The sequence below is a fragment of the Oncorhynchus keta genome, chromosome 12 (genome assembly GCF_023373465.1).
Source record: "Oncorhynchus keta strain PuntledgeMale-10-30-2019 chromosome 12, Oket_V2, whole genome shotgun sequence".
Classification (NCBI taxonomy): Eukaryota; Metazoa; Chordata; class Actinopteri; order Salmoniformes; family Salmonidae; genus Oncorhynchus; species Oncorhynchus keta.
Window position 1 is genome coordinate 13941098 of NC_068432.1, and position 24983 is coordinate 13966080.

At 41.8% G+C, this 24983-nt stretch overlaps 1 protein-coding gene across 2 annotated transcripts in view; it reads left to right on the forward strand.

The window, feature by feature from the left end:
• Nucleotides 1-24983, forward strand: part of LOC118391024 (teneurin-2-like) — a 279332-nt gene that overhangs the window by 138001 nt on the left and 116348 nt on the right. Inside the window, exon 1 of one of the 2 annotated variants that reach the window (XM_035781945.2) lies at nucleotides 16822-17155. The exons of the other annotated variant lie outside the window; for it this stretch is intronic. Coding sequence (XP_035637838.2) covers nucleotides 17095-17155 — 61 coding nt within the window. The 5' untranslated portion in view covers nucleotides 16822-17094. Of the gene's footprint in view, nucleotides 1-16821; nucleotides 17156-24983 lie in introns of those variants that run through there. 2 annotated transcript variants of the gene reach the window in all.

Below are 24983 nucleotides of genomic sequence, written 5' to 3' on the forward strand. Positions count from 1 at the left end.
GCAAGCGGTACCGGAGCGCCAAGTCTAGGTCCAAAAGGCTTCTTAACAGCTTCTACCCCCAAACCATAAGACTCCTGAACAGCTAATCAAATGGCTACCTCGACTATTTGCACTGCCCCCCTCCCCACCCCCATTTTTACGCTGCTGCTACTCTCTTTTTTTACTTTAGTAAATACTTTCTTTACACTTATATTTTAGTATTTCTTCTTCTATGTATTTTTTCTTATTAACTGTGTTGCTGGTTAAGGGCTTGTAAGTAAGCATTTCCCTGTAAGGTGATCCACCTGTTGTATTCAGAGCATGTGACAAATACAATTTGTATTTGATTGGAATAGTGCAGGCAGCTTCTGTTTTATAAACTAAAGAGCAAAAACTCAATTATCACAACACTGTCACGCCTTGGTCATTGTATTATGTGTTTTCGTTATATATTTGTTCAGGCCAGGGTGTGACATGGGTTTATTGTGTTGTCGTATTGGGGTTTTTGTAGGCATTGGCATTGTGGTTGATCAGGGGTGTGTCTAGTATAGGCTTGGCTGCCTGAGGCGGTTCTCAATCAGAGTCAGGTGATTCTCGTTGTCTCTGATTGGGAACCGTATTTAGGTAGCCGGGGTTTCACTGTGTATTTCGTGGGTGATTGTTCCTGTCTCTGTGTAGTGTTCACCAGATAGGCTGTAATTAGGTTTTCACGTTCCATTTGTTTTTTTGTATTTGTATAAGTTATTTCATGTATCGCGCTTCATTCATTAAAGAACATGAGTAACAACCACGCTGCATTTTGGTCCGACTCTCTTTCGACAAACGAAGAACGCCGTCGACAAACGAAGAACGCCGTTACAAACACATACAGTACCGGTCAAAAGTTTTAGAACAGCTACTTATTCAATTGTGTTTATTTATTTTTTACTATTTTCTATATTGTAGAATAATAGTGAACACATCAACCCTATGAAATAAAGAAATCATGTAGTAACCAAAAAAAGTGTTAAACAAATTCTTCAAATAGCGACCCTTTGCACTGATGACAGCTTTGCAAACTCTTGGCATTCTCTAAACCAGCTTCATGGGGTAGTCACCTGGAATGCATTTCAACGAACAGGTGTGCCTTCTAAAAAAGTACATTTGTGGAATTTCTTTCCTTAATGCGTTTGATCAGTTGTGTTGTGTTGTGATAAGGTAGGGGGTATACAGAAGTTATTTGGTAATATAACAAGTCCATATTATGGCAAGAGCAGCTAAAATAAGCAAAGATAAATTACTGTCCATCATTATTTTAAGACATGGTCAGTCAATACAGAACATTTCAAGAACTTTGAAAGTTTGTTCAACTTTTGACCTGTAGTGTAGGTTTTAATATGGCTATTTTCCCCTGACTTTTCTTCCCCAGTGATTTTACCCACGCACCGCTACTGCGCAAGCAAAACCCACATGCAACACCAATGTTTCCTTGTAACTAACAAGAAATGTTTTCACTGAATAGCTGTCACTGGAATAGCTGCCACATTCTCAGTGCTGCCATATTCTTAGCTCCTTTCATCAATATGCTTAACAGAGTAACAGAGTCATCACTGTGAGTGAAATGTGACTTAAAAGCCCATGTATTGTGTGATTTCAGGGGTTTGATCCTGATCTCAAATGTTACAGCCATATTGCTTTAAACCAGCTTTTTAGCCTTCTGTGGTAGTTGGTCAACAGTCCATTCCTAATGTAGTACACTACCCATTGGAGGAGACACATTTGAATGATGAGATGAATATAATTTGCAGTTCAGTATGGGCTTGTGATATGGGCACATGTTCACCATGCTAAATCTCCAGAGTTGTGTGACGAACAGCTTGTCACACTGGCCCTCTTGTTAGGAGTTTGCAGATGGCATGTCATCCATCCTTAGAAGTCCCTTTCCTCTCTCTCTCTCGCACTCCATTCCCTCTAGCCACTTCTCTTTCATTCTGTCTCTCTCTGCCACAGGGCACTTTGACACTACCATGCACCCATTTTCCTTTGAAGGTGTAGCTAAAGCAATCTGTTCCATGAAGTAAGCTCTTCCATATTCAATGGCTTGCTTTTGATTGCAGTTTGAATAGATGTGAGGGAAGATAATGACGATTCATCTCTTTGTAAAGTATTTACTATTGCATTATTGACACTAACCCTGAAGCGATAATTGCTTTTCAGTGGAATATTACTGGTAGCTATAATCAATACCACAGCATTGTCAATGGCTTTGTCAATACCACAGGTAAAGTCTGTCACCGATTGTCTTTGCTACAATTCCAATAAGAGGTTGTAGAATGTTGCGATGGGTCCCTATTTGACAGAAATAACCTGAGAATTGGAAATATTGTAATAGGACTATCACGTTTCAGGAGAAGACCCAGATGCAGACATTGTCGAAGTAAAAAAGTGTATTACTAGAACAGGGGGAAGGCAAAACAAGACAGGTCAAGGGCAGGCAGATGTCAGTAATCCAGGGTGGTGTGACAAGGTACAGAATGGCAGGCAGGTTCAGGGTTAGGGCAGGCAGACTGGTCAAAACTGTGAAAACTAGAAAACAGAAACTAGAAAAAGACAAGAGCTGGTAGGCTTGCCCAAATAAACAAACTGGCAACAGACAAACAGAGAACACAGGTATAAATACACTGAGGATAATGGGGAAGATGGGCAACACCTGGAGGGGGGTGGAGACAAGGACATTTGTCAATTTGAAATAAAGATAAGACCTTGTGGCCATATTTAAATTAGTGTGAATAATCGTATCTGAGCAAGAATTTAGGGTTAGGGCTACTAAAATGCAATCATATTAATTTCCTGCTTGTTGCAATGTAAAACAAAGAAGAGCCATCCTATCATTGTCATTCTGTAAGGGGGAGGGGACAGGGTGTACATGCCCCCCTCAATGTCAGAAGCAGGTAAAATGTTGTTGTTCCCTTACCCCCAATAACAAACAAAAAAATACAAAATCTTTGAGAATTAAATTTTTTAAAACAAGTCACCTGATTTATTGAGGGACTTATTTTGAAACGTTAGTCACTTCCCCCACTGACTGCTTTGTTCTCACTCTCAGTTGTTACAAGGTGTGTGGCAGTGTGCGAGTGAGGAAAAAGCACTGTGCAGTACCACCGTCATTACTCACCACACTGGGTAAAGTCATTGTTGTTGGCAACAACAAAGTAAGTTTAAGTAAAAAGTGTATGTGAATAAACGTTGATATGTTAGAACCAAGATGGCGTAGCAGTGCAGACGTGGTTTGTTGTCCTCTTGTTTGCTTTTTGTATTTTTTGTATTTTTTTGTATATATTCCGATTTATTTTTCTCTTTTTATTTATCTCTTTTTCCATTTTTTAAATTAAATATACCTTCCGGTAACACGCCTCACTCAATGTGACACGGATCTGCAATTTTTTTAGACCCTATAGCCAAAACTTTAATCAGAAGGTAGCAGGCTAATTAGCTAAGTTACTACTTTGTCATTGTTAGCCACTGCTAGCAGCCTTTACCCTCTGCTCCGACACCAGCCGTTTTATTTAGCCTTGATAATACCTGCCAGCCTCGGACTGGTTTTCTCCACTACAACGCCAGATCCCCGCTGTAAACCCTAGACAATTGATCATCACAGCAAGCTATCTTCAACTGATTGACCCAGCCCCGAAGCTAGCCCTGAGCCAGGCGCATCTCCCGGCTAGCAAACGAAATTCCTACAACTACAATATCTCTTTCGCCATCTGGCCCGGTCCCTTCGTCAACACAGCACCCCGCCGTACCACCACGACTGGTCCGCAGACGTAATTCCATCAGCGGTGCCTTCAACCAGCCTTTGCCGGATGACGGAGCAGACGCTTCTACTTACCCCGGACTGCTAACTTTAAACACTGTGTCTCCATTGTGCTAGTGTAGTAACGACTACCTAGCAGCTTCCCTGTTTCATCTATTGCTGTACACTGGACCCTATGATTACTTGGCTACATAGCTGATGCCTGCTGGACTGTTAATTTATCACGGTACTCCACTTTGTTTACCGTTGTTTATCTGTCTGCCCTAGCCCCGAACTCAGGCCCTTTGTGTAGTTAACCGACCCTCTGCCCATTCATTGCCATTTTACCTGTTGTTGTTGACTTAGCTGATTAGCTGTTGTTGTCTAACCCGTTGTTGACTAAGCTAGTTCTCCCAATCAACACCTGTGATTGCATTATGCCTCACTTTATTTCTCTCACGAATGTCAATATTCCTTGTATACTGTGGTTTAGGATAATTATCATTGTTTATCATTGTTTTAGTTTACTGTGGAGACCCTACTACACATACTCTACTCAGCAAATTGGATGCAGTCTATCACAGTGCCATCCGTTTTGTTACCAAAGCGCCTTATACCACCCACCACCTGTATGCTGTAGTCGGCTGGCCCTCGCTACATATTCGTCGCCAAACCTACTGGTTCCAGGTCATCTACAAGTCTGCCGCCTTATCTCAGCTCACTGGTCACGACAACACCCACCCGTAGCATGCGGTCCAGCAGGTGTATCTCACTGATCATCCCTAAAGCCAATACCTCAATTGGCCGCCTTTCCTTCCAGTTCTCTGCTGCCAGTGACTGGAACGAATTGCAAAAATTGCTGAAGCTGGAGACTTACATTTCCCTCACTAACTTTAAACATCAGCTATCTGAGCAGCTAACCGATCGCTGCAACTGTACATAGTCCATCTGTAAATAGTCCACCCAATCTACCTACCTCATCCCCATATTTTTATTTTATTTACTGTGCTGCTCTTTTGCACACCAGTATCACTACTTACACACCATCATCTGCTCATCTATCACTCCAGTGTTAATCTGCTAAATTGTAATTACTTTGCTACTATGGCCTATTTATTGCCATACCTTATCATGCCATTTGCACACACTGTATATAGACTTTTTTTATATTGTGCTTGTTTAGTCCAAGTAACTCTTTGTTGTTGTTTCTGTCGCAATGCTTTGCTTTTTCTTGGCCAGGTCGCAGTTGTAAATGAGAACTTGTTCTCAACTAGCTTACCTGGTTAAATAAAGGTGAAATAAAAAAATAATTAACACATTTGAGTTGGAGGTGTACCTGTGGATGTATTTCAAAACAATTGTAGGCCTCCACAAGTCTGGTTCATCCTTGGGAGCAATTTCCAAACGCCTGAAGGTACCACGTTCAAACATACAGGTTATATATATATATATATATATATATATATATATATATATATATATATATATATATATATATATATATATATATATATATATGGGTTGGGGGAGATTGATCCGAAGGCCTTCAAAAGGGTGAGAGGGGTTAGATTACACAATTTATGCTGTAGATTATACACTTTATGCACTATAACATCCATATATTCCCCAAAACCCCTCAATGAACAGAATGCTGTTCATTGGCTACAGCTCAGCATTCAACACAATAGTACCCTCCAAGCTCATTATTAAGCTTGAGGCCCTGGGTCTCAACCCACGCCCTGTGCGATTTGGTCCTGGACTTCCTAATGGGCCACACCCAGGTGATGAAGGTAGGAAACAGGCATCTCCACTTCGCTGATCCTCAACACTGGGGCCCCACAAGGGTGTGTGCTCAGCCCCCTCCTGTACTCTCTGCTCACCCATGACTGAGTGGCCATGCATGCCTCCAACTTGATCATCAAGTTTGCAGACGACACAACAGTAGTAGGCTTGATCACCAACAACACGAGACAGCCTATAGGTAGGAGGTGAGGGCACTCGGAGTGTGGTGTCAGGAAAACAACCTCTCACTCAACGTCAACAAAACAAAGGAGATGATCGTACGGCAACTGCACCGCCCACAACTGCAGGGCTCTCCAGAGGGTGGTGCGGTCTGTACAACGCATTCCCTGGGGCAAACTACCTGCCCTCCGGGACACCTACAGCACTCGATATCACAGGAAGGCCAAAAATATCATCAAGGACAACAACCACCCGAGCCACTGCCTGTTCACCCTGCTACCATCCAGAATGCGAGGTCAGTACAGGTGCGTCAAAGCTGGGACCGAGAGACTGAAAACAGTTTCTATCTCAGGGTCATCAGATTGTTTAACAGTCATCTAACACAGAGAGGCTGCTGCCTACATACAGACTTGAAATCATTGGCTACTCTAACAAATGGATCACTAGTCACTGTTGTTCACATATCTTTCATTACTCATCCTATATGTATATACTGTAATTTATACCATCTATTGCATCTTGCCTATGTCGCTCAGTCATTGCTCATCCATATATTTATATGTACATATTCTTATTCCATCCCTTTACTTAGATGTGTGTGTATTAGGTAGTTGTTGTGGAATTGTTAGATTACTTGTTGACTTTGCTGCACTGTCGGAACTAGAAGAACAAGCATTTCACTACACTCGCAATAACATCTGCTAACCATGTGTATGTGACCAATAAAATTTGATTTGCTGTCTCATGTTATTTCTGCTACACACCATGTATTTTGTGTGCAGTAGCTGTATCTGTTTAAGGTTTCTTATATGTACACTTTTTCTGAATAGAAAGGGATAAATGAAAAATAAGACCTCTTGTTCTGTGTTCATGCACTGTATAATGACTTCCCATCACAGAGAAGAAGAGACAGGCTTTGTATCAGAGTTCTGATTTGGGATTTACTGTTCCAGAGCTCCAAATCTTTCGGAGCTGTGACAGCACTTTGGCAGGGTCTGGGCTGGTACAGTCAACCATATCGTCATGCAAATGTTTCCCTTCCTCCCCTCATATGTCAGATGCTAATTAGCAAGTATCTAATTAGTGTTAGAAGATTAATCACTCTTGGGAAAGAGTTGGGGGGGGGTTCAGTGGCAGCGTGATGTGACAAAGATGCTGGGAGCTATGCTACTGTGTGAAGGCTGAGGCTCCCCTCAAACAGAAAACATGTGGAAGGAATGGGAAAGCCGATGAGTCACATGGTTCCTGTGTCGCTCTGTGTTAGCCTGAAGCTCATAATGACCATGGTAGCTATTATATAGGGAGCTGTTTGATGACCCCACATTGGTCTGAGGTTGACTGAAGGGCAGGTGCCATATAAAGACATGCAGTGCTATACTGGATGTATGACCGTTCATAACAGAACCGTCTACATTGTGATACAGTCTTACTTGTGGCGATGAGAGGAATCTAATACTTGTTCAGTGAAAATAGGGTAGGAGAAGCGGTCGGAGGTTAAGACCCTTAACCTTGGTGTTACTGTTCTTTTTAATAGTCTGCGGTCCCGCACGAGAATCAATTAACATGAACAGATGAATGATGGATATGAATGGAGTAAATGATAAATGAGGGAATAAATGATGATACCATGAAGTAACACTATTTCTTCTTTACTCAAAGGAGAGTGTTTGATTAAAACCAGTTCCCTTGTTCCCTTCATGGATATAACCATATCTGATTCCACCTATTAGCTCTAGTGCAAAATCAAGGATATGTTATTATAAAATGAATTCTGCTGCCTTAAATACAATCAAAGTTTGAATTACTATACTAATATATCCTCACATTATGCGTAATTAAACTATGTTTACTGTTGTGGAAAAACAGTATATGGTACATTATTGTTATCTAGAACCTTTTTTTAATTGCACCAGATTATTCAGAACTATGGAGCTGAAAATGTAGTACATCTAACTTAACATTATTCAACTCAATACTACAAACTTTACTTTGGCTTCTCAGAAAGGAATTTAATGTGTGCTCAGAGAGTTAAGAGGGTGGCTTGTGGTGTGGTAGCAGGACATGGCCAAGAGTAGTGATTGTTCATGCAGTTCTACAGACAGCCCGTGGCTACTTAGTAGGCCAAACAGGGGGTGTCTGTTAAGTTTTAAGTTTAATTAGATGAATGCAAAATGAGGCAGCGCTAGGGGCGAGTGAACTGGCATCTAGATGTATGTTAATTTCCATTTGCATGCCTGGCTTTTTGAGGTATGGGAGTGGGGGCGGGGGGGGGGGGTGGAGCACTGAGTTTATCACTGATATAATTGGCACAAGCTTGCTCTCGGTGCTCCCGATTTGATTTTTTCTTACTCTCCCAGCATTGACGGAGGCGGCTTATGGTAGAGAAATTAACATTACTTTCTCTGGCAACAGCTCTGGTGGAAATTCCTGAAGTCAGCATGCCAATTGCTCACTCCATCAAAACATGAGACATCTGTGGCATTGTGTTGTGTGACAAAACTGCACATTTTACAGTGGCCTTTTATTGTTCCCGGCACAAGGTGTACCTGTGTACTGATTAAGCTGTATAATCAGCTTCTTGATATGTCACACCTGTCAGGGGGATGGATTATCTTGGCAAAGGAAAAATCCTCACTAACAGGATTTAAACAAATTTCACAATTTGAGAGAAATATTGTGTGTATGGGACATTTCTGGGATCTTTTATTTCAGCTCATGAAACATGGGACCAAAACTTTACATGTTGCATTCATATTTTTGGTCAGTGTATGGCCAGAAGAATGTTGACACCTGTTCGTCGAACATCTCATTCCAAAATCAGTTGGTCCACACTTTACTGCTATAACAGACTCCACTCTTACGTTTACATTTACATTTAAGTCATTTAGCAGACGCTCTTATCCAGAGCGACTTACTGGGGAAGCCTTTCCACTAGATGTTGGAACATTACTGGGTGGACATTCTTCCATTCAGGCACAAGAGCATTAGTGAGGTCGGGCACTGATGTTGGACGATTAGGCCTGGCTCGCAGTCAGCGTTTCAATTCATCCCAAAGTTGTTTGATGAGGTTGAGTTCAGGGCTCTGTGCAGGCCAGTCATACTCTTCGACTCCGATCTCGATAAACCATTTCTGTATGGACCTCGCTTTGTGTCATTGTAAGCTGTAGCGTTAAGATTTCCCTTCACTGGAACTAAGGGGCCTAGTCCAAACAATGAAAAAAAGCCCCAGATCATTATTCCTATTCCACCAAACTTTACAGTTGGCACTATGCATTTAGGGAAGGTAGCTTTCTCCTGGCATCAGTTGGACTGCCAGATGATGAAGCGTGATTCATCACTCCACAGAATGCATTTCCACTGCTCCAGAGTCCAATGGCGGCGAGCTTTACACAACTCAAGCCGACATTTGGCATTACGCATGGTGATCTTAGGCTTGTGTGTGGCTGCTGGGCCATGGAAACCCATTTCATGAATCTCCTGACGAACATTTATTGTGCTGACATTACTTCCAGAAAAAAATTTGAACTCAGTAGTGAGTATTGCAACTGAGGACAGACCATTTTTACGCGTTACGTGATTCAGCACTCTCCAGTACTGTTCTGTGAGGTTGTGTGGACTACCACTTCTCCGCTGAGCCGTTGTTGCTCTTAGACATTTCCTCTTCACAGTAAAAGCACTTGACTGGGACAAGGCTAACAGGGCAGAAATTTGACAAACTAACTTATTGGAAAGGTGGCATCCTATGACGGTGCCAAGTTGAAAGTCACTGAGCTTTTCAGGAAGGCCATTCCTTCTACTGCCAATGTTTGTCTATGCAGATTGCATGGCTGTGTGCTTTATTTTATCTGCAATGGGTGTGAATGAAATATACCAATCTACTAATTTGAGGGGGTGTCAGCATACTTTCAGCCATGTAGTGTATATATGGAGTGCATTCAGAAAGTATTCAGACCCCTTATCTTTTTCCAAATTTTGTTACATTACAACTTTACTCTACAATGTATTAAATTGTTCGTTTTTTTCGTCATCAATCTACACACAATTCTCTATGATGACAAGGCAAAAACAGGTTTTGATAAATTTTTGCAAATGTATAAAACTTTATTGAAATAACACATTTACATAAGTATTCAGACTCTTTACTTTGTTGAAGAACGTTTGGCAGCGATTACAGCCTCGAGTCTTCTTGTGTAATACGCTACAAGCTTAGCACACCTGTCAGGTTGGATGGGGAGCGTCACTGGTCAGCTATTTTCAGGTCTCTCCAGAGATGTTCGATCGGGTTCAAGTCCTGGCTCTGGCTGGGCCACTCAAGGACATTCAAAGACTTGTCCCGAAGCCACTCCTGCATTCTATTGGCTGTGTGCTTAGGCACATTGTCCTGTTGGAAGGTAAACTTTCGCCCCAGTCTGAGGTCCTGAGCACTCTGGAGCAGGTTTTCATCAAGGATCTCTCTGTACTTTGCTCTTTTCATTTTGACATTTGATCCTGACTAGTCACCCAGTCCCTGCAGCTGAAAAACATCCCCACAGCCTGATGTTGCCACCACCATACTTCAGCGTGAAGATGTTATTGGCCAGATGATGAGCAGTGCTTAGTTTTCTCCAAATGTGACACTTGGAATTAAGGCCAAAGAGTTCAATCTAGGTTTCATCAGACCAGCAATTCTTGTTTGTCATGGTCTGAGAGTCCTTTAGGTGCCTTTTGTCAAACTCTGATCTGGCTGTGCCTTTTACTGAGGAGCGGATTCCGTCTAGCCAGTCTAACATAAAGGCCTGATTGGTGGAGTGCTGCAGAGATGGTCGTCCTTCTGGAAGGTTCCACAGCGGAATTCAGAGGACCTCTGGAGCTGTGTCAGAGTGACCATCGAGTTCTTGGTCACCTCCTTGACCAAGGACCTTCTCCCCCAATTGCTCAGTTTGGCCGGGCGGCCAGCTCTAGGAAGAGTCTTGGTAGTTCCAAAAATTTTCCATTTAAAAATGATGGAGGCCACTGTGTTCTTGAGGACCTTCAATGCTGCAGAAATGTTTTGGGAACCTTCCCCAGAACTGTGCCTCGACACCATCCTGTCTGGGAGCTCTAGAGACAATTCCTATGACCTCATGGCTTGGTTTTAGCTCTGACATGCACTGTGGGACCTTATATAGACAGGTGTGTGCCTTTCCAAATCATCTCCAATCAATTGAATTTACCACAGGCCTTTATGGTAGAATGACCAGACGGAAGCCACTCCTCAGTAAAAGGCACGTGGCAGGGCGCTTGGAGTCTCAGAGCTTGAATAATATTATGGACTACAAAGGGAAACAGCCATGAACTACCAAGTGACGCAAATTTACCAGATTAGATAAATGCCTTTTATGCTTGCTTTGAGTCAAGCAACACTAAAGCATGCATGAGAGCAACAGCTGTTCCAGGCGACTGTGTGATCACCCTCTCCGTAGCCGATGTGAGCAAGACCTTTAAACAGGTCAACATTCACAAATCCGTGGAGCCAGACCAATTACCAGGATGTATACTCAAAGCATGCGCGGACCAACTGGCAAGTGTCTTCACTGACATTTTCAACCTCTCCCTGATCGAGTCTGTAATACCTACATGTTTCAAACAGACCACCATAGTCCCAGTGCCCAAGAAAGCGAAGGTAACCTGCCTAAATAAATACCGCCCCATAGCACTCGGTAATCATGAAGTGCTTTGAAGGCTGGTCATGGCTCACATCAATAACATCATGCCTGAAACCCTAGACCCACTCTAATTCCATACCGCTCCAACAGATCCACAGATGACGCAATCTGAATCGCACTCCACACTGCCCTTTTCCACCTGGACAAAATGTGATAATGCTGTTCATTGACTACAGCTCAGCGTTCAACACTATAGTGCCCACAATGCTCATCACTAAGCTGAGGACCCTGTGAATTAACACCTCCCTCTGCAACTGGATCCTGAACTTTCTGACGGGCCGCCCACAGGTGCTAGGCCGCCCCCACCCCCATTTGTTTTTACACTGCTGCTACTCGCTGTTTATTATTTACGCATAGTCACTTTACAAATTACCTCAACTAACATGTACCCCCGCACATTGACTCTGTAACAGTACCATTTGTATATAGCCTTATTATTGTTATGTAATTTTTAAAGTATAAAAAAAGTATTAAAACGTATGCACTCACAACTGTAAGTCGCTCTGGACAAGAGTGTCTGCTAAATTAATCAAATGTAATTAAGGCATGGGCTCTATTTAGAAATATATATATTTTGTAGAATATTACAGCTGCTATTCAATGTGTTCTACATGTGAGCATTTGCGGCTATGCACAGACTAGTAACATAATTCAACTTAAAATATGATATTCTATTATTTTGAAATACAATTCATTCATTTTTTATTCATGTTTGCCTAAATGAAATGATAAATTATGTATTTGTGATGGTGTATAACACTTGAGTTGTGATGTTTTGGATTTTTCTCATTTTTACATTTAGCCTACACTAACAAACTAATGAAAATATTTTGTTTTTTCTAATTCTAATGGTAGGCCTACCTAAAACCTTCATAAATACAACCAAATTATACTTTTTTTGCAATAGAATACATATATGAAATGTATTTATTAGACTGTTAGAATGAATTGTCTCAGAAGGGTATTGCTAGATGCTCAGCTTTTCTAGTGTTAATAGTCGGAGTTGAGAAACACCAGGTTTTGTATGACTCCGGGTCAAAATTCTACAAAGATCCAGCAAAAACAAGTACCATATGCATTGCAGTAAACTCAATCAAATCTATCAAATGTATTTATAAAGCCATTTTTTACATCAGCCGATGTCAGAAAGTGCTATTCAGAAACCCAGACTAAAACCCCAAACAGCAAGCAATGCAGATGTAGAAGCACTGTGGCTTGGAAAAACTCCCTAGAAAGGCAGGAACCTAGGGAGAAACCTAGAGAGGAACCAGGCTATGAGGGGTGGCCAGTCCTCTTCTGGTGGTGCTAGGTGTTATAACAGAACATGGCCAAGATGTTCAAATGTTCATAGATGACCAGCCGGGTCAAATAATAATAATCACAGTGGTTGTAGAGGGTGCAACAGGTCAGCACCTCAGGAGTAATCAAACTAACAACCCAATGATCATCTCCCAGTACAAATTAGCTAGCAATAGCAAGCTAGCTAAATGTCCATGAATGTTTAGTGTTTTAACATGCGCCCAAATGAAAATAGTCGGTTGGTTTTCATATTTTAATCTGTGTGTCATGATCACGTCTGGTGTGGATGGACAAAATCAACATGCGCGCAAGGGCAGACGTGGACACGCATGTGACTGGTGTAGTCAACATGTTACAAGGAATGGGACAGACATGAATGCATACAAGAAAGCCCGTTACAACCTCAGATGAGACATCAATCACGGAAAAGGACAATGTGGAATGAAGGTGAATCCTATTACACCAGGTTTCACCATCAATGTAAAGCCCTAGTTATGTTGTTTCTTTGACATAGTCATTTCTGAAGATTATTATTATTAGACTGTCCCTCATTCTCTCATTTTAATATAGTGAAACTATTGCTTTTTTAATATTTTTTTTTCAAAAGAAACATTGAACATCTAATACTCATATCATAGTGTAAAAGCAGATGAGCTAGTTTGACTATGTTTGGCCACTTTCTTGTGTTTTGTGAGGGAAAACTGAGTGGGTTGAGCAAAACACGTCAACCCTGTTACCTATAGATAGACAGCCTAGAAATGTTTTTGCAATTACATTTTTTTTGTGATTCAATTGCCACTCCCTATTGCACACAACAAGCTTCCATTCCCCCTGTCAAGAGGCGATTTATGGCAGAGTTTTTAAATGAAATGTTCAACACTGTTACAGTCAACCCTGTTACGGTCAACCCTGTTAGTTTATTTGGCACCCTGTCACTAAGTTAGGTGAAAACATATTTTTTTTTTACCAATTTACTCTTCTCAACAGACGCCGAATCAGTGTAAGAACCCACATACGTATCTACCTCAAATACCTTGTAAACCGGCACAGCGGTTTTTTTTAATGACTTCCTCATCTAGGTACCCAACATATACAATTATCTGTAAGGTCAGATTCAACCACAAAGACCAGGGAGGTTTTCCAATGCCTCGCTAAGAAGGGCACCTATTGGTAGATGGGTAAACATTTAAAAAGCAGACATTGAATATCCCTTTGATCGTGGTGACAGTATCATGTTATGGGTATGCTTGTTATCGGCAAGGACTAGGGAGTTTTTTAGAATAAAGCTAAGCACAAGCAAAGAAAACCAGAAAACCTGGTTCAATCTGCGTTCCAGCAGATACTGGGATATCAATTCACCTTTCATCCGTCTGGTAATACGAGGCTACGAGGCATCCTGACACATACAATGAAGGACAGTAAGTTAAAGCATTTAGATTTGTGTTCACTTTGAGTTAGCAATGAATGTTAACATGGACATTTTGCTCTCCCCTGTGCTCTTTTAATCGCTGTAAAATGCAATTGGAATATTGTGGTGAAGCGGCTATGGTACCTTTGCTCTTATCCATGCAGGGGCACATTATCGTGTTCGGACAATGCCATATAGTTGTTTCACACGGGATCGCACATTGTGAGGGCTTTTTTTGATGGACAGAAAATGTGTCCCTTACCATATCGTCTTGATAACTCCAGCAGTACATAGTAGGCCTCACTAAATTACATTTCTCCTCTATTTGAATGTCTTTGGTGCTGAACATCCAGTCACTTTAATCGTTGCCATCCACTGTCAACACAGGAGGGTTAATTCAGATAAATGATACTGTAGCTGAGGGCATTACTTATACAGTATGTGAAACACTACAACATGGGCATGGTTACGTTCTGATTGGCTTTATAGACATGTGTGAATGTCTGATATTTATACACTACTGATATTACTTAGTTTTCCCCAAATCAATTTTCACAATATACCCAAGATTAGATGATAAACTGCAGTATGGCTCAGATAGGTTGAAGGTATGAAAAACATGCCTGGCTCTCAGATATATTTCCTCCAAATCAACAGTAATAGCAGGCCTACTCTCTGATATATTGTGAGTGTGTATAGTGCAGTATAGTGTAGTGTCCTCAGGGACGGCTGTAAATGAGGACCCGATGGGCCCATGCTGAAACAGCTGAGGCCCAACAGAAGTCCATCACACAGTAGAGGAGATGAGCCTTACTGTATTTACCCCTACCAGTCACATTTACTCCTCTTGTTTGGCTTTTTTTTCCACCTGTCAGGTGTTTTTTCCCTCCTTGTACTCTGCCTGTCTATTTTCCTTTTAGTTTCCTGTAAAGGTTAACCAATCTTTGCTTAATCTCTGACAGGAAGACAAACGGCTCAATCAGAGCTCAATTCCCCTCTCCCTCCCCTCCTGTTACACGGGCCCTCTGCTTCCATACACACACAGGCATAATTTAACGATGGCTGTTGCCGCAAAATAATGTGAGCCCAAACATTTGAAATAAGCTAAATTGCCATTTCCATAAAATATTGATTCTCATACTTCAGGCATTTGCTTGTGGTGGGTATTTTAGTGTCTGTCTAGTGATTTCCAGTAATGTCTACCTGATCAAAGTTCTGCTGGAGACGGAACTCAGTGGTGGCGTTGGAATAACGCAGTACGAGTATGCATATTTACAGGTCGGGACGAATGAAATTGCAGAGCCTGTGAAGATCAAATTTACACTTGTAACAAACATGTGAATATGAATAACTTGATTCTCTTCCTGTGATATCTTATGTTCTCGCGGCTTAGAGAGAATAATATTTGATCTCATTAAAATGACTGGGATATCAAAGCACAGGTGGACAGTTGTCAAGTTGTACTACTTTCTAGATGTGTTACCATAGCGCCAAACTGACTGATTTTAACTGACGTGGCATAGTAGTAGCCTTCCCTTCACAAGATTGTATGATCCATAGAAAAATGACATACCACTAGTTTACCAGCTCTCTTTAAAATGTATTAATCAGGTATCATAAGCATTCCATGTGACCTAAAATAGGCCAACTCACCATGCTGTTAGAAGATGACTAATCCATCCAGACCAGTATTATAAATATAGAAAGCAGGTTGAAGTTTATTGTCATGAATATTGCCCTGGGGGCAAAACTGAGCGATTTCCACTAGGTGGGCCAGCTGCAAAGTCAAAATGGACTATGTCATACAAATTCCTGAAAACAAAAATACGCTTTTTTGTCTTCATTTAAGGTTAGGGTTAGTTTTAAAACCAGCTAGTGTGCCAGCTAGTGACCACTCTGCAGAGCTGCCTCCAGGGCAAGATTCATGACCATAAATGCCAACCTGCATATAGAACAGAGTTTGGTTGACTCTGTGCTGTTGTGTCCAACACTCCAGATTGGGCATTTCAATTTAGACTAAAGACAACAGGAGTTTTCTCACACTCCTACTCAACCAGAACTGCAGCTATGGATCAGTATCCTTTGATCTTTGAGCAGCCTGGGTCCCAGCTCTGCAGCCCTGTTGAACCAGGAAGTCAACCAGGTGGAAGACGATGGAGGGCACGAAGCCAGCATGTCCTCCTGGAACCCAGTTCTCCACTGAGTTTTGGAACGGGTGGCAGCATGAAACTTCACAGGAGCATCGGCTGTTGACAGGACACAGCTTGCTCCAGCACTGGCTACTGTCATAGCTGAGGTGATGAGACCTTGACCTAGGCTACTCTTCAGGCATAGCCTGCTCAAAGCATAGAATATTGACATTTGTATTAAGCATACTCTGTTATTTCAATGACAAATTAATTTGTGGGAATAAATACCACTGGGATTCCTGATTGGAAATGAATGTAGCCTATTTACAATCTTTACAATCTCCTCTACATTGTTTGTAATACATTTTCTGACCCACAATCTTCAAAATCAAATTGTCCTCTCTCTCCTGCTTCCTCTCTTCCCCACTCCCTCTCACTCTCCACATCTCCTTATTCCTAGAGAACATGCTTTACCACATTCCACCCCCCTCTGTTCTCTGCTGGTAGCTTCTTCTTTGTGCAGAACAGCGATGAGGCAGCAAGCTCCATGCTCCCTCACTTCAGAGCAGCTCTTTCTTTGAAAAGCGCCCAGCCCTTTTTCCCGTTCTATTCCTCTCACTCGCAGATATATTTTTCTCCACTCATTTACTTCGCAAACTCGTACTACATGTTGTGTAAGGGTGAGTGAGATGCAACACAATATTCCAATAAACTTTACCACAAACTGAAATTGTCCGCGCCTAGTGCCAACACCTTTTGATTTAGAAGTGTTATTGAACATTGCGGACCCGCGTTGCTTTGAGACTTTGCTGCAGAATTGAGTTCAAAGCGCGGAGAGAGTGTCCACGTTTGTGCGGAGATATGCGGGGAGCAACGCACCAGTCTGGCATGCACAGAACGAAAGGGCTGTTACAAGAGCCAGGTAAGGATACCCTTTTAACTTGCACGCATTCTTTCATAGGCAGGAAGTGCGTGCGGTCACTGCGTGAGTGTACCTGTTAGATTGACAACAGAACTGTTAAACTTGTAAGGGTTGTTATTTGAGTCAAACCATAGACCGTAGTCTCAATAGAGATGGAGTAATTGAGAAATTAGAAATTAACCTGGACAATAACTTGCTATAACATGCATGAAAATCTCTCAGTATGTTTGCTACAGAACCGTTAATCTCATTAGTCTATTATGAGTCGCCTTTCCGCCTATTTTTAGCTGTCTGAAATATCAACGGAGATGTGCATCATCTTCACATAATCGAATGACAGACGGAACGCTTGAGGAAGGCCTATGCCTCTTTATGTGTTGTAATTAGTTGCACCCATGCCGAATGCATATATTAAGGAAATATCTTATTCTGTTGATGGTAAACTCATTTTAATACATTATTTGTAAGCCTGTGATTATAATTCCTATATAAAGCAGTAGGCCTATGACTACATGTTGAAGTGTTTTGGCATCATTGTATTGGTTTTTGAGATACCATTAATGGTTGTAATATGTGTATTGTCGTGTTATTAAATGTATAATTCACCAAAGTTACACATATTTCTTTTTTTAATTGGGGAAAATAGCCTACTCTACGTCGAGATTTAGCAACCCAAGATTGAGCTGATTGTTTACATAGCAACATTATTGCATTGGCATTATGAGAGCAAACAATGTGAGTGACAGGACCCCTGTTAGCATCCTCCAAATAGCATGCCTGAAAATCCTCAAAGTAACTTCAAATGTTGTAACATAATTTCTTGGGGAGGTTGAATATAATATCAAATGTCAGATATTAACTTTGAATAAACACTTTAAAAAATAGTCTACTACACTGTTATAGGCCTATGTGGTATTCACCATAATACTGAGATTTAATTAGATTTATTACAGTACAATTACTAATTTCTCACGGGTGATTTTTGGTCTGTTTTATTATTGGTTGAAAGGGAGAGATGCAATTTAGATGTAATAAAACTGACTTGAATGGAGCATCACCAATTCATAGCACACACACACACCTCACACACTCCCACTCCTACACATACAGTGCCTTCAGAAATTATTCGTACTCCTTAACTTATTACTGGTTACATGTGGTCTGGTTACACGTGGTGTAAGGCCGGTTGGGCATACTGCCACATTATCTAAAATTACATTGGAGGTGGCTTTTGGTAGAGAAATTAATATTAAATTCTCTGGCAACAGCTCTGGTGGACATTCCTGCAAAACTTGAGACATCTGTGGCATTGTGTTGTCTGACAAAACTGCACATTCTTATTGCCGGGACAAAAAAATGTCCCCGGCACAAGGTGCATCTGTGTAATGATCATGCCGTTTAATCAGCTTCTTGATATGCCACATCTGTCAGGTGGATGGATTATCTTGGCAAATGAGAAATGCTCATCAATAGAGAGAAAACACATTTGTGCAAAAGATTTTAGAGAAATAAACTTTTTGTGCGTGTGGAAAATATATTTTTTTTAAAAAATTGTTTCAGCTCATGAAACATGGGACCAACACTTTACATACTGCATTTATATTTTTGTTCAGTGTAGTATGTACAGTCTTTTCACTATGACATTAAGGTATATTGAAAACAAAATCTCTATTTAATTCATTTTACATTCAGGCTGTAACACACCAAAATGTGGAAAAATACTTTCTGAAGGCACTTTACATATGAACCGAACAGTTGTAAACAAACAAGACCATGCAGTGGCATCGCGCAGTTTCACAGGCCGAAAAACTGAGAGGCTATGTCATTAACCTTCAAAGTTCCAGAATGGAGAGAAAATGGCATCCATATTGGTCAGGGAAAAATCCAAACCAGTCTAATTGGAATTAATGGCAGTAGAGGCATCATCCAGATTTTTCTTATGCAGGAATGAAAAAGTAAGGCATGTGATATATCAGAAATTGTATAATCGAATTACCGTCAACCTAAAATATTGTCTTAGAATTATAAATACAGTTTATACGGGTTTTATACAAATGTTGTTTATAAATAGCCTATAAATATATGTAAACAGACCATAAATGTCTTCATTTTCTTTGAAAGCTGTGATATGATACTATATCAGTACGTGTTGCATTGCAAGTCCTATCATCAACTGATTTCGGCCAATATATGGCTGTAGATTGACTGCATTGTTTGAATGGAATATTGGCATTTAGAAAAATGTATGGAATTATTCATCTAAAACTATCTGGCTAGCTAGCTAACAAACATAGTAGGCCAATAGTGCAGATAAATTCTTAAAATGCATTATATCTTATCACAACACTGGCAAACTGTGGTTTGCAAACTCCCTGACCAAAATGGCTGACATTTAGGCCATCAAAACGCGGCTCATGTCCATTCTATTATTCTAATTCTTAAATCTGTAGTTTTATAGCTACTCTCATGCTATTTTACACATTTTTGCCATGAGGCAAAGAGAAAATGTTGCAGTTTTTAAGCTAATTTCCTGTAATATACATATTTTTAAATTTATGACATGTTCATATGCTATCTGGGGGGGCCCAACCTCTTGGGAGAACCCCAACCATGATTTCAGGAAAATAGTTATATATCTCATCAATATTCTAATTATTCTAAAAATGTGTTTTGTGTTTATTCCTTCTTACATCATTGCGGGATTAGTATTGGTTGTCTGCAAGACATACCTTTGCTTCATTTGACATTTGAAGCAGTGGGACAGATTTCCATTTCATTCTCTATATCTGAAATTAGAGGAAGTCTTGGCTGTCTCAGCATCAAATTCTCCTGCTGAAAACATGGGCACAGTTAAGAGGACAGGAGAAGAGAGGGAGAGGACATGAAAGAGGGAGAGGAGACGAAAATAAAACAATTTTCTGCCTAGTCAAGGTGTGTGTGGGTGTTTTGTGGAGGTTTCACCTTTACATATGTCACATCTGTGCAGCGTGGGGTGCAGAGGAGGCTGGGGGATGACTGAGGCACGTCCAGGTTTTTACGAGGCTCTTCAAATTTGACCGGCAAGAAGCAATTTACCTCAGCCTAGGACCCATAAACCTTATGACAGACAGCGGGAGAGGGCGTGTGATTGAAAAGCTTCCCAGACTCCGGTACAGCATGCATTATGAGGAGCAGCAGAGAGGCATCTTTCAGCAGCTTGTCCATATCAATCCTGACTGCTCTTGGTTCAGGAGGGGGATTATGCACACCAATCCTCACCTCTGTCCGTCTCGATGTACCACACTGGTATGTGAACAGTGTTTGTAGAAGGCGCAATTTCTCATCCACCCTGATCACACGCCACTGTGAAACAAGAGCGAAATGTCATGCTGTTTTTCTGCAGCTTGGAGAGGGAGAGAGGGATAGGATAAATGATAGTGGAATTACAGGTCTGTTTCCATTGGTCCAGCAAGCTCCTTTGTTACAGTACAGACTAATTACACCCACTTGTGCATCTTTTCTGGCAAAAAAAAGGGAAGGAAGGTTTAAATTGAAAATATGGATTCCATTAACCTTGCAGGCAAAGGGCCACTCCAGCATCACATTAGCAGTGAGGGGAATTGGGGAACGCATACAATTCTATTATTGTTTTATAAGCTGACAATTTGTTAATTTGCTGTGTCTGAAGTGTAAACGGACTGTTTCATCAAGAGCATCTTAATGGGATGTGCGTGATGGAAGCGGCTTAGAGGTGTGGAGGGCCCTGATAAACAGGAGACTGTTGGGATACACACACATGCTCGTGCACACACACACACACACACATGCATAGAAGCACACAAAAATAGTATGCATATTCAAATACTGACACATGAACACATCAACGTACTGTTGTAATGGTTGGCAGGTCTGAAACTTCTTGATAGATAATGCCATTCTCTTGCTCAAGGCCAGCTTGGACCTGCTGTTGATCTTTGTTGGTGTCAATGGCAACAACAGAGTAATGGTGTCTTCTTCCGTGTGTAGTGTAGTGTAGTGTAGTGTAGTGTAGTGTAGTGTAGTGTAGTGTAGTGTAGTGTAGTGTAGTGTAGTGTAGTGTAGTGTAGTGTAGTATAGTGTAGTGTAGTGTAGTAGCGTGCACGTGGCAGTAGCCCCGCTTGATGGTCTCTACTGGTACTCAGCCACAGGGGCTTCTGTTGCATTGAGATTGCTGGGAGGTCAAACTCAGATTAACCTTGAGTTTAAGCACCATTTCAGGGTGGTGTCACAAAACCTACTGTATATACAAACGTATGAATAGCTTCAACAATGTAGTTGAAATACAATCATAAACATGACATATTGACTTCCGGCGCCAACAGAGATGGCCACCTCGCTTCGCGTTCCTAGGAAACTAAGCAGTATTTAGATTTTTTACGTGTTATTTCTTACATTGGTACCCCAGGTAATCTTAGGTTTCATTACATACAGTCAGGAGGAACTACTGAATATAAGAGCAACGTCAACTCACCATCATTACGACCAGGAACATGACTTTCCCGAAGCAGATACTGTGTTCTGCCTTCCACCCAGGACAATGGATCGGATCCCAGCCGGCGACCCAAAACAACGACGTCGTAAAAGAGGCAAACAAAGCGGTCTTCTGGTCAGGTTCCGGAGACGGGCACATCGCACACCGCTCCCTAGCATACTACTCGCCAATGTCCAGTCTCTTGACAACAAGGTTGATGAAATCCGAGCAAGGGTAGCATTCCAGAGAGACATCAGAGACTGTAACGTTCTTTGCTTCACGGAAACATGGCTCACTTGAGAGACGCTATCGGAGTCGGTGCAGCCAGTTAGTTTCTTCACGCATCGCACCGACAGAAACAACCATCTTTCTGGTAAGAAGAGGGGCGGGTGGGGGGGTATGCCTTATGATTAACGAGACGTGGTGTGATCATAACAACATACAGGAACTCAAGTCCTTTGTTTACCTGACTTAGAATTCCTCACAATCAAACATCGACCGCATTATCTACCAATGGAATTCTCTTTGATTATAATCACAGCCGTATATATTGACCCCCAAGCAGACAAATCGATGGACCTGAACAAACTTTATTTGACTCTATGCAAACTGGAAACCACATATCCAGAGGCTGCATTCATTGTAGCTGGGGATTTTAACAAGGCTAATCTGAAAACAAGACTGCAGACAGCATCCCCAGCCACGTCCTCAGAGCATGCTCAGACCAGCTGGCTGGTGTGTTTATGGACATATTCAATCAATCCTTATCCCAGTCTGCTGTTCCCACATGCTTCAAGAGGGCCACCATTGTCCCTGTTCCCAAGAAAGCTAAGGTAACTGAGCTAAACGACTATCGCCCCATAGCACTCACACAATTGCAACCACACTGCACACTGCCCTAACCCATCTGGACAAGAGGAATACCTATGTGAGAATGCTGTTCATCGACTACAGCTCAGCATTTAACGCCATAGTACCCTCCAAACTCGTCATCAAGCTCGAGACCCTGGTTCTCGACCCCGCCCTGTGCAACTGGGTTCTGGACTTCCTGACGGGCCTCCCCCAGGTGGTGAGGGTAGGTAACAACATCTCCACCCCGCTGATCCTCAACACTGGGGCCCCACAAGGGTGCGTTCTGAGCCCTCTCCTGTACTCCCTGTTCACCCATGACTGCGTGGCCATGCACGCCTCCAACTCGATCATCAAGTTTGCGGACGACACTACAGTGGTAGGCTTGATTACCAACAACGACGAGATGGCCTACAGGGAGGAGGTGAGGGCCCTCGGAGTGTGGTGTCAGGAAAATAACCTCAAACTCAACGTCAACAAAACAAAGGAGATGATTGTGGACTTCAGGAAACAGCAGACGGGACAGTAGTGGAGAGGGTAGTAAGTTTTAAGTTCCTCGGCGTACACATCACGGACAAACTGAATTGGTCCACCCACACAGACAGTGTCGTAAAGAAGGCGCAGCAGCGCCTCTTCAACCTCAAGAGGCTGAAGAAATTCAGCATGTCACCAAAAGCACTCACAAACTTCTACAGATGCTCAATCGAGAGCATCCTGTCGGGCTGTATCACCGCCTGGTACGGCAACTGCTCCGCCCACAACCGTAAGGCTCTCCAGAGGGTAGTGAGGTCTGCACAATGCATCACCGGGGGCAAACTACCTGCCCTCCAGGACACCTACACCACCCGATGTCACAGGTAGGCCATAAAGATCATCAAGGACAACAACCACCCGAGCCACTGCCTGTTCACCCCGCTATCATCCAGAAGGTGAGGTCAGTACAGGTGCATCAAAGCAGGGACCGAGAGACTGAAAAACAGCTTCTATCTCAAGGCCATCAAACTGTTTAACAGCCACCAGTAACATTGAGTGGCTGATGCCAACACACTGACTCAACTCCAGTCACCTTAATAATGGAAATTGATGTAAAAATATATCACTAGCCACTTTAAACAATACTACTTCATATAATGTTTACATACCCTACATTACTCATCTCATATGTATATGTATACTGGGAGACTCATGGGGCAGCGCACAATCGGCCCAGTGTCGTCCGGGTTAGGGGAGGGTTTAGCCGGCAGGGATGTTCTTGTCCCATTGCACTCAAGCAACTCCTGTGACGGGCCAGGTGCAATGCACGCTGACACGGTCGCCAGGTGTACAGTGTTTCCACAGACAAAATGGTGCAGCTGGCTTCCGTTTTTTTGTTGTCAAGAAGCAGGGTTGTGTTTCGGAGGACGCATAGCTTCGCCTCTCCCGAGTTTGTTTGGGAGTTGCAGCAATGAGACAAGACTGTAACTACCAATTGGATACCACAAAATTAGGGAGAAAAAGGGGTTAAAGTGTTATAAAAAAACATTTAAAAATGGAATAGAGCTAAGCACAGGCAAAATCTTAGAGGAAAACCTGGTTTAGTCTATTTTCCACCAGACACTGGGACATGAATTCACCTTTCAGCAGGACAATAACCTAAAACACAATGTCATTGGAGTTGCTTACCAAGGAGACAGTGAATGTTTCTGAGTGATCGAATTACAGTTTTGACTTAAATCTACTTAAAAATCTATGGCAACGTCTGAAAATGGTTGTCTATCAATAATCAACAACCAATTTGACAGAGTTTGAAGAATTTTGAAAATGATAATGTTTCACATCTAGGTGTGGAAAGCTCTTAGGAAGACTCACAGCTGTAATCGCTGCCGAAGGTGGTTCTACAAAGTATTGACTCAGTGGTGGGAATAGGCCTACTTACGTAAATGAGATATTTCTCTATTTTATTTTCAATACATTTGCACACTTGTAAAAAAACATGTTTTCACTTTGTCATTATGCGGTATTGTGTGTAGATGGGTGAGAGAAAAATATATATTTAATACATTTTGAATTCGGCCTGTAACACAACTAAATGTGGAAAAGGTCAAAGTGTATGAATACTTTCTGAAGGTACTGTAATACTACACTGAAAAAAAGATTAATGCAATATGTAAAGTGTTGGTCTCATGTTTCATAAGCTGAAATAAAAAAATTAAAAAAAGCTTATTTCTCTCAAATTTTGTGCACAAATGTGTTTATATCCCTATTGGTGAGAACTTTTCCTTAGCCAAGATAATCCAACCACCTGACAGGTGTGGCATATCAAGAAACTGATTAAACAGCATGATCATTACACAGGGGCACCTTGTGCTGGGGACAATAAAAGGCCACTTTAAATGTGCAGCTTTGTTACACAACACAATGCCACAGAGTGTACAATTGGCATGCTGACTGCAGGAATGTCCACCAGAGCTGTTGCCAGATAATTTAATATTAATTTCTCTACCATAAGGT